At 31.3% G+C, this 15,172-nt stretch overlaps 1 protein-coding gene and 1 long non-coding RNA gene across 3 annotated transcripts; one reads left to right on the top strand and one right to left on the bottom strand.

Moving 5' to 3' along the window:
• Positions 1-4,109: 4,109 nt before the first annotated feature.
• Positions 4,110-5,330, top strand: LOC133036581 (uncharacterized). Its single transcript, XR_009687174.1, has 3 exons — positions 4,110-4,240; positions 4,634-4,688; positions 5,114-5,330. It is a non-coding gene; the product is annotated as an uncharacterized LOC133036581 (long non-coding RNA).
• Positions 5,331-7,674: 2,344 nt separating this feature from the next.
• Positions 7,675-13,195, bottom strand: LOC115712823 (uncharacterized). 2 transcript variants are annotated; one of them, XR_004010950.2, is made up of 15 exons: positions 12,818-13,195; positions 12,240-12,401; positions 12,011-12,127; positions 11,842-11,926; positions 11,484-11,592; positions 11,317-11,384; positions 11,098-11,214; positions 9,966-11,017; positions 9,632-9,832; positions 9,476-9,536; positions 9,247-9,360; positions 8,507-8,620; positions 8,275-8,387; positions 8,070-8,134; positions 7,675-7,873 (listed from the first exon to the last, which is right to left on the bottom strand). XR_004010950.2 is itself a non-coding variant. In XM_030641208.2 (13 exons), exons 1-13 carry the CDS (start codon positions 12,904-12,906, stop codon positions 8,322-8,324), a joined length of 2,355 nt encoding a protein of 784 aa, XP_030497068.2. In that variant the 5' UTR covers positions 12,907-13,195; the 3' UTR covers positions 7,675-8,321. The 2 variants fall into 2 exon arrangements, 1 of the variants encoding a protein (XP_030497068.2); XM_030641208.2 differs by having other exon boundaries at positions 7,675-8,387.
• Positions 13,196-15,172: the final 1,977 nt, after the last annotated feature.

Here is a 15,172-nt window from a genome sequence, read left to right as displayed (position 1 = left end):
TTTTTTATTTAGCCTTATACGATTAACTTAACAGACGGTTAACGTTAAACGTTAACAAATAAATAAACCCAATAATTAAACCAAAAAATTAAACAATCTTTTTTCAAATTAAAAAAAATATCTTACCCACATATCTCTCTAACAAATCCTATCATTTTTGAAATTTTTTTACACGGCTAAATTCAAATTTCAAAAAATAAACCCAATAATTAAACCCAAAAAATTAAATAATATTTATGATTAACTTACATATCTCTCTAACAAACTACAATTTTTTGAAATTTTTTTACACTGCTTCATTCAAATTTCAAAAAATAAACTCAATAATTAAACCCAAAAAATTAAACAATCTTTACTATTAACCCATTCATCACCCATACAGGCAAACACAACAAAAGCCTCTCTCTCTCACAATTTCACCTACTGAAACAGAATGCAATCATCAGTTGTTAATTCTCATTGCTTTTGGTAAAATTTACACCTTTAATACTTCTTTGTTACTTTTGTTGTGCTATTTTGAGTGAAGGTAGCTTTATAATGAGCAGATGAAATTTTAATACTTATTTTACTTTATAATCGAGACTTTGAGAATTGAGGGTTCCTTCTTTGTCTAATTTACACACGCTTTGCTTATTTTTAATTTTGTAATATTTGTTTTTCCAGGTCAAATATGTTCTTGCTGCTATTATTTTAAGAACTGGAACAAATGCAACATATATTATAACCTTATTATTATTATTCCAATATGTTTTTACTGGACATAAAACTTTAATTTAAATTTATTATTCAAATCTCTTTAAATTAAATATTATTTATTTTTTATTCATTTATTTCCTTCCGAACTCATAATATAATACTTAATATAAAACATAACATACGTGCATCGCACGTAACAATATACTAGTAAATATTATATTTACTCATAAATAATTTTATTATAATATCATATTAAAAATTATATAGTGTTATTGTTGTTATGTTAATATTTTTTTATGTTTGATTTTTCTAATATAACTCTGTTTAGTTATAAACTTTCAATTCAAATATAATTTACTTGATATAAGTATATTCTTGAATAGATATTTTATTGTGTGTATATATAATTTGTATTTGTTTGAAAAAAGTGATTAAAGTTAGGTGGTATATGTCTTTGTTATAGCGTTGATTGTGGAATGAAATTATAAAATACTTCTCTCAATTTTTACTTGAATGCTCTCTCTAACCACTATTCTCTTTTAATTACTTCTTCTTTTACTTTTTTTTTTGGAATAAAGAAAAAAGACAAAATTAATTTATCTCTTTCTTTCTTGTCAAAAGTTAAAATAGAAAATTATTAATCCCAATTTTTGGCAACTAAATAATAAGAGAGGTTGAAGATAAAACTAGTAAATAATAATATGTTTTAGAAGAGAAATGGTAAATGATATTTATGGTGTCTAGTATTTTTGTAAGGTATAATATTGTTATTAGTGTAATTTAATATTGTGTTTCATTTACTTTACTTTATTAAAGATTATAAAAAAACGCTAATTAATTATAAGACAATATCTTATAGTGGTATTATTAAGTACTTTAGTGTCCCATAGTAATGTTTATTTTAGAGTGGTTCAATCATTAACGGGATCTACTTCACTTTAGTCACTTATATTGGGTGACGGAGGGAGTAAATATAGAACGAGGAAAAATTGTGAACAAAAAATTAGAGAGGGCAAATTAATAATAAGAGTTTCTCCTTGTTCACAACGCAATACCACTGATAGAGAAGAGCCCTCTTACATGTAATCTTATGGTCCAATTTATATTTTATAAGCATAAAGCATTTCATTCGTCAAAATGTTTTACTAATGAAAGAAAATACAATGATAGACATAATTAAAGCATTAATTGTTGGTAAATAAACTTGTCTTGTATTGATAACTTCTTCAGTTTTATTAGAAATATTTCTTAACATATCACATCAGTTTATTAGAAATGAATCAACTAGTGGATTTGTCTACTATCATTTGTTGTTTTGACACCGGAGACAAGAAAAATAGAAAAGTATTCATGTTGTACTGTGATCAGTAAAGTATTATTAATTCAATATTAAGTTTCACATATTTTAATTTATTAATTATTATAAAAAAAATTATTAAGTGTTTACAAAATATATATCTAAATTTTAAATAAATGAAGGGGAAAAAAAGTCTAAATGGTAAATTTGAGTGGATATGTAATATTTTTAATTTAATATCAAATTTTGTATATTTGATTGGATTGATGAAAAGGGAAGTTCTATTTGGCTGCTCTTGCTCTTTGGCTCATTGAAAAGTAAGACAAAAAAGATAAAAGGAACAAAAACATTGAACAAGTCAAATTGCTATTTTGTAGTAGCAATTAGAGTTATTAATTCGGCCTATAAAGGAAAAATTGTGGACTTTATAAAAATATGAAATTAAACACAATATTAAAAGGAATAATTACATAAGATACCATTTTTTGTAAAATATTTACATTTTTACGTTCAAATAATGTTTTTTTTACATTTTTACGGTTTTCTAAAAAATAACACGAAAACAACATAAAATCAACAAGAAAACAACATAAAAGTAACACGAAAATAACATCAAAATAACAACAAAAAAACAACAAATAATAACATACATATAACAAAAAATTAACAACAAATGAACAAAATTTCAACATAAAAAGACCGTATTTTATGTAAATAAAATCAAAAAAATCGTAAAAATGTTTAAAATTCCATGAAACCGTATTTTTGTTATTTTTTTTGTTGTTTTTGTGCATTTGTGAAATTAACCCATATTAAAATCATAAACTTAAGCATGACACAATAAACACGAAAACACAGCACAAATATACCAACCTAGAAACACGATAGCATAAATTACATCCATAATAAATATTTCTTTTTATATTTTAATTATTAATTTATATAGTTAAAAAAACTTAAATCTATCTTTTTAAAGATATCTAAATTATTTTTAAATATATGAGACATTGCTATGAGATATTTGAGCATTGCTATGAGATATTCACGGTGTTTAGCACTATGATGAAGTATTGTCGTATAATTAGTTAGCAATTTTCTATAATATTTATTAAAGTAAAGTAAGTAAGATCTGATATTGAGTTGTACTAATAATGATATTACACAACACAAGGGTGTTAGATACTATGAGTGCCCTTTAGCATTTCTCAATATATTTATGTTTAAAAATTACTAAATCATTTATTTCTTATTTAACTTCAAAAATTTATTGAAAAATATAAACACTTGTGTAAAATATCAAATCTGATCACAACACAGACTGCAATGACCGCATAGTTAGACATAAAAATTAACAGATTATTAATAATTTAATTATTATTTATGATTATATATTCATTAGTATAAAATAAGCTCTGTTGTCAGAAATAGATATTAGTGATATAATTTCTCAATTATAGAGATTTTCTTGAATTCTAGGTGTGTTATGTATGCTATTTAGGCCGGCACATAAAAACCGCAAAACCGTGGGAACCGCCCAACCTATTAGAGTCCGCCCGTATGGAAACCACCCATTAAAAATCCGCAAAAATTGGGTTGGGTTAAATTTTAACCCGCTGTTTGGCGGGCGGGTACGGGTTCGCCTAAAAAGGGGCGGGTCCAACCCGTACCCGTTATTTATCATTATTAGTTTTTTTAATTTATACCTAAGAAAACTAAAACAAAAAAAAAACCCTAAAACTAATTGTCTGAAGCTCTTAAACCGCACAGTCGCTCGTCCCCCTTCTTCTCTTCTCGTTCCATTCTTCTCTTCTCCCATCGTCGACAATCTGCCGCCCAGCCTCAAGCCATCAACGACTCAACCCACTCAAGTCCCTTCTCCACTTCCAGCCAGCGTAGACGGTCGTGGAGAGCGCCGTACCTTCATTCAGCCTGAACGACGAAGCCACAACGCCGGTCCACAGTTCCCGTCCACTTCGCCGGACCTTCATCCAGCCACAGCGACAGTCGAAACTCCACAGTCCACATCTTAATCGATCTCTTCAGGTCTGATATTATATATATATATTATTTGATTTTTTTTTTATTTGTACAGAGAATAGTTTTGAGTTTATAAAACTCTCTGGTTTGAGAAAACTGGAGTGAGAAAAATACCAGCCAAAAATGGACAAAGCTCTGACCAAAGTTGGAAGTTTTTGGATTTCCAAAAAGGCCAAAGAGGAGATCTCCAATATTACTGAGGACCTCTCTGTATGTAAACCAACACTCTGTTTTTACTTTTACTGTTTAGAATTGGATTGTTTCGTGTAATAATGCTGGTTCTAACAACTTGTCTATTTCATGGCTTTTTAAGATCTGAATATTTTTCCATGTGACAGATAATAGGTAGAAATTTATAACATTTATGCATTGGAAAACAGAGTTGAAGATGCATTTTTTTTTCTATCCTTTTATTTTTATTTTTTTTATTGCACATTTGATTAAAGTTCCCACATTTTATTTCGGTATTGTGTTATTACTAATTAGTTTCTAATTAAATGGTTTTCAGTTGTGGCTTTTTTTTCTTTTTTTGGAATTCTTACATACATAAAACTATATCAAATTGTTCTTTATTGAATTTTTCTATTAATTTCATGATTTCAGTCACTCTCCAGTACTGTTGAAGAAAAGGCAAGATAGGTATTCAACAAGCTAAAAGGTATAATGGGATTGAATGTATACATTCTGCCTCTTTGTAAGCTTATGAACTTCAGTTCTTATTACAAGCCAACAACAATGGTTTTTATGATTGTTTTTCTTTTGCCTTCATTTTATTCTGTATAAATATATATATATAATATATAATATATATATATATATACTATGAATGCTATTATGAGTCTCTTAAATATATGGTTAGAGAGGCTTGACTTGGACTCAAGGGATGGATAGGGTATTGACTTGTTTTCAATCTGAGAAAAAAAAAAATTGAAGCCTGTTATATAAATATAGTTTCTTTTAGATGATTAAGTCTTTGTGTGAATGCATGTGTTAAATTCCTTTGTTTTTTAGATTTTTACTCTGTTTTGATTGCATGTGTTAATTTTATTTATATGTTAATAATTTTTTTTTATTATTTTACAGAGTTGCATTTCATTTGGAGCCAACTTTTGAAGTCACTTTTGTTTTAATTGTAAAGACTTTATGAATTATTATGAACTTAGATTGTGTTATGGACTTAAATTATGGACTTTTTTTTTTTTGGATTGTTATGAGCTTGTATGGACTTTTTAAGGATCTTTTCTAGATTGTTATGGAGTATGGACTTGAATTGCTATGAAATTTTCATGGATTATTATTATACCTTGTTATGGAGTTTATAAAAATTGATATGAAATTTTAAGGACTTTTATGCATTGTTATTAACATGTATAAATTTTTCATGGAAGTTTTGATTTTTAAGTAACGCAAACCGCCCAAAAAACCGCATAAAACCGCCCCCTAAAAAACCGCCCAACCCAAACTTTTATTGGGCAGGTATGGGTTGAGATTTTGAAAAACCGCCAAATAAAAAAACCGCCAAACCGTCCAAAAACCGCCCAACCCAACCCATGTGCAGCCCTAATGCTATTTATGCAATTTGGCATTTTTATATTTTATGCCTGGTAACAGTGAGAATTCGACGGTTGGCCACTAGTGTCACTTTGATGCGATTTAGTATCTTAAATTTAGTGGAGCAAGATATATCAACAGTTAGAATATCAAGGTTATACATGGTGGTATTTGATTATGACCATCTTACCCTTAATTATGAAAGTTAATAATAAAGCAAGGGTAGTATTGTCTTTTACCACCTAGGTTTATTCAAGTAGTATTTGATTAGTAATTCTTAATTATGAAAGTTAATAATAAAGCAAGCATCACTTACATAAATCAACACACACTCCCTCTCTCTCTTAACCCTCTCTTTCTCTCTCAGTTTTAAGAAAACCCAAACCAATTTAAGAGATTACTCATCACTTTTTCAAGGATTTCAGCAAGAACTTTACAAGGTTTTGAAAGGAAGAGTAAAGTAACCCTATGCTCATCTCTTCTCTTTGAATTTTTAAGAAAAGATTTGGTTTTGATGCATGGTTTTATGAGTTTGGCTTTGTTCGAGTTTGGGGAGGTTAGAATTGATTTTGGGGATTGAATTATGATTATGTGGTTGAGTTGAGTGAGCTTGAGTTTTAGAACTCAAAGCTTGCTCAACAATGGTGGTTTTTGTTACAAAGATTTTTTGGTGTTTTTATTTGTTGAATTATGTTTAGAATATGTTTTTGAGATGTTTTGGAAAGTTTGAGCAGGTTTAGGCTAGAATTGAGAAAGAAAAGTTCGAGTTTTAGAACTGTAGCGAAATGATTTACCGTTTTTGGAGAAACAAGTAACCATTTCATCTTGAAATCCCTGGGTAAACAGGTTACAGTTTAGGAATCCGATTACTCATTTGGGGTAATTTTTGGGTACCTTGATTTTCATGTTTTCTTGATATTTAGGGTATGTCATGCTATTTATCAATATAGAAACTCCAGATTATGAGTTTAAGTCCCCAAAAATGTTTTAGCGAGACACTTAACAATTTTACGTTAATGTGACTTAGAGCTTCCAATCATTGATCAATTTTTCTACTCAGGTTGACTGACAAACCTGATTACAGAATTGAGATAAGATTAGTATAACTAATACACATGCACATATTTAGCATGCTTTTCATATAGTACGAACTGGTGCTGCCAACACTAGCACGCCTAGAGTGTTGAGTGCATGCAGTATTAGGGCTAGTTGTACTTACAGTACGAATTAATGCTACCAAAGACTAGTACGCCTAGGGTATTGAGTGCATGTGGTATTATAGCTAGTTGTACTTATAGTATGAATTGATTCTCCCAACACTAGTGTCGAGTACTAAGTACATGTGATATTATGGTAAATCTTAGTACGTTCAAGACTCATTCATATGTGTTGGACGCGAGTTATAAACTCATGATAATTAAGTGTATGAGCACTTAATTACAAGTTAGATATATGTTTGTATTTTATATTTTTCTTACTGAGTCAATTGACTCGCAATTATATTTTCATCTGTAAGTAAAGGCAATGCCAAAACTAAACAATAATGAGTTTAAAAAATTATACATATCTAAATAGTTGAACTCAATTTTGTTAAGTCATTAGGCGATCTTTTTGTTATGTTATATTTTGTATGTATTTGAAAAATAGATTTAAAATTCTAAGATTTGTAAACTTTATGCATATTTGGTAAAGTTTTTATATATTACAAAAGTTTTTATTAATTACAATTTTATACTAAATCATTTAATTAGCAAAAATTAACACAGTAACATACCTTAGCTAGTAGGACATTAGACAAGCAATTTAAGCTTTGGACAAGATTGTACCTTGCCTTCAAAATATAGTCCCGACACGACCCATATTTCTATATGGGCGGCTAGGATTATAAAAAATATGGGTTGGACCGAACCGATCTGCCCATATGTATAGTTATAGTAGTAGCATTACACAAATATGTAGAATTTAACTATATCTATAGTTATTAGGCAATATTGGTGCCCAAATACCACCACAAAATAGTATCTCGTAGATAGTAATATTCACAACAAAACAAGTGAGGTCTGATATTGAGCTGATACTATTCTCATGAGAGATTAAAGAAACATTAATTTTTTTCTTTTTAATAACGAAACAAATGTTAGTTTCCATTACAAGTTAAAGCTAATAATAAAAAAAAAAAAACCAGCAAACTAGTGTTACAACTACACGAGAAGAGTTATAATAATAATAATTATAATGTACAAAGTTACATCAATTTTGCAAGTTTTGAATCCAATCCAATGTAGGTAGTTCCTGTGGAGTAATGTAAAACCTCTATAAATTAATAACATCGAAACCGGACAAAAATATAATTTAATCGAACGTTAATTTAAACTATTTCTCCCCTAGTCGAAATCGAACCATGTATAATTTAATCGAGTGTTAATTTACACCATTTCGCCTAAGTAATTTAATCGAATTGTTAACAAGTGAATAAATGCACACATACCATTTAGCACCGGTTATGCATCTCATCATGTTAAGTCAGATCAATATTGAAATTTGTTTTTGAACCTAAAACCAGCAAATAAATGGATATCAAAAAGCAAAAAAAAAATGTAATTCTTCTATGCCGCAGCCTAATTCTGATCGCTAGATCGGGAATGTTATGGTTTGGAATGAAAAGGAAATCTATTAAGGACTTATGTATGTACCTTTTAGTCATTATATTCTACAACAATTCAATCTTTTGTTGGGGGGTCTAATTTGTTCTGGTGCAATGTTCGCCGTAAGGACCGGTATACTGGAGGACCCGAAGCTTCCCTTCCTGCGTTTTACAGAACAAAATAAAAATATTTGTTAACTTAATCAGTTTTCTCTATATAACATTTTGAGTCAAATTTCGGAACAAGCGAATGAAATTTTCTTTGACAATGTCAACCAGACCTTGGTTCCGTAGACTAGACCACCTCCGGCAAAAGGATGAAAGCAAGCAACGTTAACCTCGTCCTCGGCACTAGGAAGTACTCTCACTAGTTCCATGTCTGAAACTCTGTAAACCTAAAATGATAGAAAAGAGTAGCAGAAAGAATGACAGTTAGCATGTCAAGTAAAGAGTTATCATTAAATAGTAATAATAATAATAAATTTGCAGCAAGTTTTGAGTTTGTAACAGACATAAACTTAATAATTTTTCTTAGTAACATAAACAACAAATGTTAGTAAATAGTAATTTTTATCTAGTTTCGTTATTAGAATCTATTATTGTTTTAAACGGAGCACATATTAAATTTGGAAGAAACATGTCGTATCAGTTATTTTTGAATCTTCTTTCAATAGAGTAATTACAAATTTAAGACACTAGTAGAGTCTATACTGGTTGAAGTAAACAAAAATTACAATTTTACTAACAATGGGTACTTATACCGCTAAAAAATTATTAGATTTATGCCACTTACAAACTCAAAACGCTAAGTAGTTATACTACAAATACCAAGAACATCTCACTCCTATACTGTATCGAGCAATCTATTTCTTTTCTAATGGACTTGTTTACGTACTTAATTTTTTGAATAGCATGAACTAATCTTGTAGAAGGTTTGGACATTTTGGCGATTTTTAAGCTCTATTTTTGATTGTTTCTGTAAGGCATATAAGAAACACAAGTAATCAATACTAATGTTTACCTCTAGAACAGTGTATATAGGCAATGTTGTTTCTCCATCGATGACTATACTTTTGAGAAGAGAACCGTGACGTCGGCCATAGGCAAGTAGAATGTGTTCAGAAGTTGGTGAAAACTGCACCGTTATACATACAGGTTTGAAACGTAAGAGAACAAATCTATGCATCAGCATTTACTTCAATCATAGCGATTAGAACAGATTCAAAGTTCTATTTACACGTAAAAATTACCTGAATTGAAGTCAAACAATGTGCAGCCCTGATTGCCCGTGATACAAGCACAGAACCAAAGCTGTACAAGTTAAAGAAACAAGCATATGAGCAAAACATTCGAAACGGAAGAATATTCATAGGTAAAAAAACGGAAGAAAGGCATTGAAGCTTTACGTTCTCTCCTCGAGCGAATATATCCGAAGTTCATACATAACTTGGTGAGCTGAGATTGGGTGGCGAGTTGGAGAAGTTGCAGCCCCCGAATCTTGCTGAACTAGAGTTTGTGATCCCGAGTCAGCTTCCGTGTTAGGAAGCAAGCATGCAACACAAGCAGCTAAAAATCTCCCGCAAGGAGAAAAATGAGCACCCATTTCACTGCAAAATCATGTGATAAAGAGGTAATCACATACACAAATTCGATAAAATAGTTTTGAAAGGACCTATTTGATACACAACACCTTGTAAAATGAATAATGAAAGAAAGTAAATTGCTTAATTCTGTAATTACCTGCAGAGAACTGCATGGGCTATGCTTAAGCGGCACTTTTCAGAAGTTAGCGTGGTATAAGGATTCATTATATCATGTTCCCAAACTCTTAGCTTTACAGTGCATGGTAACTCGGCAGCTGCTGCAGCAGCTAATGATGTAGCAAGTTCTGCCTGAACTCTATTAATAATGGGTTCGGCATCACCACCCTCACGAAGGGTAATTGGGGAAGGACCATTACCTGGTTCAGATGAAGAGAAGTGTACATTTGAAAAACGATTTTGCATGGCAGATCTTCCTGAAACCCCAGATAAGTTGTTGCTGCCTGCCATTGCCAAAGAAGCTACCATTGTTTCCACATTATGTGTTGGCAGATGAGATGTCGAAGCAGAAGAACCCATCAATGGTGCTGAATTACGATTACCAGCATTAGGAGAAATCATTGAAGGAAGACCAGCTTGGCTTTGGCCCATAAGCCATCCTTGCAGAAAGCAGTGAGCATAGTCTCCACCAGGCAAAATTGGATGAAGTTGTGAAGGTTCAGCGAGTCCTACATTATTTTGGTTATGTTCTGACTGTCCATCACCGCCGCTAACAGTTACTGTATCTAGGTTAGTAAGGCCTCCACGAAGGGTTCTCCCGAGTGAAAGTGTCTCGTCACTATCCATCACATCCGATGTTTGATTGCTAGGAATAGAATTATCTGTAATACCTCCAACCCCGAAGTGAGTGCCAGGAGGAATAAAGGGAAATGTTTCCATAGGAGACACTGAATTGTCATACTGTTCGTCTGTATTTGCATCTGTTTGAATCTGATTTAAACCTGAAGACTCCACCCGCATGGTATTTGTACTAGCATTCTGGATATTTTGATGTAGTTCCCCTCTGGAATCATCCATAGCTAGTGATGGCACCGACAAGAAAGGTAAGGACATTGGTGCTAATTCAGCAGCAAAACTGAGACGGTCACTAGAATGAAAATTTGCCACAAAAACAGCAGGGGGAGGATATCGTAAGTAACCCAGAGATGTTGCTTTTGTCATTTGTGAATCTGAAGAGTCAAGATCATTGACCTGCATATCAGTCCAATAATGTAACCTACATGATCGTTTGAGTAAAACCGCCATATGAAAACACACTTTATATAATTCACCTCAGCAGTTAAAAGAAATGGAGCAGCATGTGGGTGGAAATGAACAGCTCGAAGGGAACGCCTCGTCTTCAATACAATATTTGGGGGAAGTCTCTTGTCGTAGTTCCATATGAACAGCTGAACAATATTTCACAGGTAAAAATTGTAATCATATAGAAAAAAAATGCAATAATATATTTATACTTATATACAGAAAAGTTTAAAGAAAACAATCAACACCTTGTGACCGGATGCAACAGCAAGAAGATCTCCTTTGGCATGGAAAGCAATTGATGCAATAGGTCGATCTGTGTCAAAAAAGAAAGGCCACAAAAATAATCAGTATGAAGGGTTGGTGAGAATCTTTTTGTTATAACACAGAAAATGATATCAAGGCTAGAAATTACAGAAGTTGTAAGATTCTATGCACTCGGACGTGTTTGCATCCCATAAGCGAACTTCATGATCCAAACTCCCACTGGCAAGAATTTCTGGACACGATGGGTGGAACCTAACCTGTAAAAACCCTATTACTATTAGCAACCGAAGATGAACAAGGTACCCTATTAGCAACTAAAGTGTTTGACATTCTATCAACTAAATTGCACAATTATCAAAATGTTAAAACCTAATGACATAAACTACAGGCACTATTTCAGTCATTTACCAACCTACCGACAGCACTAACTAACACGAACAGCTCGAAAATAATAATAAAGCATAGAAATTGGCAATTATAAGCCACATTGCACAAATAAAACTTACCACCCATGGCGTCCTCCTATGACCACTTAGAACTTTTACACAGCTACCAGTTTGGCAATCAACTATCTTTACAGTGTGGTCACCACTGCAACCATGAAGCAAGTTAAATTAGAAACAAGTTAAAATTGTCTTAAGAAGCTAAAACAGAATTTTTTCAACAGAAATTTACTGTGTGGAAGCTAGAGTTCTTCCATCAGGGCTAAATGCGGCTGCGATAGTTGACCTCGGTGGAGGCACTAAAGGGCAATATTTCGCTGATAAATGCCGAAGAGATTCGGCTTCAACCCTAACAACAACACATATAACACATGAGAATTTTCAATACACAGAACAGATATTACAAGAATTGTTCTCAAATGAAATGCCCCAATAAATAAATAAAGGAAAACATTGAATACCATGAGAGGAGACCACGCTTAGAATCTCTTGCTGTTTCACTTTGAGACCCAGAGGGAGATCCCACTTTCTTTCTAGAAGCTTCTCCCCAATTCCTTCTCGGAATATGCTTTGTTCTAGGAGAAATTTCTCTCCTTGCTATCAAGCTAAAAACATTTCTTCCACTAACAAAAGATGAAAACTTCAATAATCAGAACTGAGCTTTCTATATAACCAGTCAACCCAAGTTCATAGAAAATGAACACAAAACTTACCAAAACAAAGTAGCTAAATCCTATAAAAAATAGATATTTAACTCAAATTCAGCATAAATGAAGATAACCAAACACATCATAAGATCTAAGCTTTAAAGTAAGTTGTTTCAAGAAAACAACCCAAAAAAAAATCTCCAGTTCATAAGCAACTTCTTAATTACAAATCAAGCTAAAAACTCTCAAAAACACCCTTGAAAGCTTTTACAGTCGAAATTTCAAGCCATAGTAATCGAATTACGAAACCTAAAGAAAACCCCAGATCAAATTTCACCAACCCCAGAAAAAAAGTAGAAAAATTAAACAAAAGAAGTCAATAAAATCCTTACCCATGGCGGGAATTATGAGACGACGAGGAAGAAACTTGGTCCCGATCCAGAAGTCTAGAGGGTCCCGCCATTTTCGAACGAGGCTCCATGGGGGAATCAGGAGAAGGGTAAAGAAAGCAAAACCAAAGCGATGAATCTAAAAGAAGAATGAAAGAGATGAAAACATCTATAATTGGGTATGGGTAGGGCTCGTAGTTGTTGTTGGATCGAGGAAAGGGGAAATGGGATTGGGTATTTTCATGGTGGCAATTTCATGGCAATATTATTCATGGAAGGAGGAAAGAGCAGAGAGAGAGAGAGAGAGTTGAGTCGTTGATCTTCTCTCTCTCGTGGATTGTACGGCCACCAAGGTTAGATGGAAAATGGATTAAGGAAGACGACTACAATAAAACAAGTCATATATTATATTAATTAATAATTAATTAATTAATTTTATTAATTATTGTTGAATGACTTTATTTATTTTAACTCATTTTATTTGGAACCAAAATTCACTTAAATTTAGTCCAAGTGGAGCCACCCTATACATGGTCTTCCCTAAGCGTTTTATGATCCAATCAATAAATAATGCTAAGTGATACTCTTGTAAATATGAGTTAGCATTATTTATGTAACACATGGCACCACCTAAAAAAAATATGAATTTAACATAATACGACACGAAAAATATAATTCAAGCACGACAAGCCTAAAAGCACGATACGAAAGAAATATAAATTTAGACATGACATGACACAAAAAATATAAAGAGAAATTTATATGGTATACTAACTTTTACTATTTTTTTACAAAAATACTGTCAGGCAGTATTTTTTACTTTTTTACTGTATTTTTTTATAAGTTTCATACTGCAGTATACTGTGTTAAGTTTTCACTGGTGTTCTACTGGTGTTTTACTAGTGTTCTACTGTTGTTTTGAGTTGTTCTGCTTTGTGTTTTATTAGTGTTTTATAAAAACACAGTATTTTTGAAAAAAGAATCGTGTGACAGTATTTTTGTAAAAGTTAATCTAAATTCCAGTATTTTTGTAAATTTCCCAATATAAATTTAGGCATAACACGGAATCAGTAAGGCAAGCCTTATGCCTAGGGCCCACCTACCTAACTCAGGAGCCCAAAAATAATTTGTCCCCTTTTAAACTTATACATTTTCTTTTACTGATTTTGAAATATACTATATTTTTCTCTAAATAATAGTCCAAATTATAATAATCATAATTATTTTTCTATATGATTGTACGTAATTATTATTGAAAAAAAATATATAAAAACTATAAAATACACATATTTTTATTTTAATTTTTATTTTTCTTTTATTATTCTTTAATTTATACTCAGATTTATAAGTCATATTCTCATTATATGCGTTAGAGACTCTAATTTTGATAAGTTATGTGAAATTATATTTGGTATTTTGATTATAAAAAAGAGTATTTATCAATTAAAATTATTTTACAATTATATTTTATTATTGTGTAATAAAAAATGATAGTTCTTAACTTATCCTTTTCAGGTTTTCAGGTTCGGGTTTTAGAATCTTGGGACCGAACCCGCCCATATGTAGACTGGGTTTTTTGGGTTTTGGGTTCGGGTGGGTCAGGTTTCAAGTGGGTTGGGGTTGAGTTTCGGGTTGGGCTGGTTTTTTTTTTTCTTGAAAAATATGACTTTTTAACATTTTTGCATAAAAGTACACAAAATTTTAGCAACTTTTATCACTCTAAAATTTCTATTTTTTTTATCATCTTACAATATAATCTTTGTATTTTTTAATTTTCATATTATAAGAAAAAAATTATTCCTATTCCTAATCCTTAACTACTTATAAACTTATTAAATTTTTTAAGAAAATTTCATAATTCAAACTCAAAAGTCCAAAAAACAAAATCCATACATATTACATAGTCTAAAATCCAAACAAAATAAAATCTATGCCATAGTTCGCAGTAATAGTTTAGGGTAAAAAACATATATATATAAAAATTGGTAATAGGGTTTCGAGTTTTGTGTTTTCAAAATTCTTAAACTCAAACTCGACCCGGTGCCAAATTGGGTTACACCCAAACCCGACCCCCTATTTTTGAAACCCATTTTTCTTGGGTTTCGAGTCACGTGGATTTACAAGGTAAGTGTAAATGTGACCCCTAGTGAAGATCACCATTCTCCACTGCCTAACACCCATACAACAACTACACAAGAGCCAAAGGAAGCCAGTTCTTTTAAGAGTATCTCTAATGAAAATGTAAATTGATGATCTATTATTAAATATAACTTTTATTAAAAGTTTACTCTAATGATGTGCAAAAAATTGATCTAAAATTATCACTTAATAAAACTTGATTCAAATTTAAATTATAAT

Source organism: Cannabis sativa, chromosome 4, assembly GCF_029168945.1.
Source record: "Cannabis sativa cultivar Pink pepper isolate KNU-18-1 chromosome 4, ASM2916894v1, whole genome shotgun sequence".
Taxonomy (NCBI): Eukaryota; Viridiplantae; Streptophyta; class Magnoliopsida; order Rosales; family Cannabaceae; genus Cannabis; species Cannabis sativa.
Note: the sequence above shows the minus strand (reverse complement) of the source record. Positions and strands in the feature narration are given on the sequence as shown.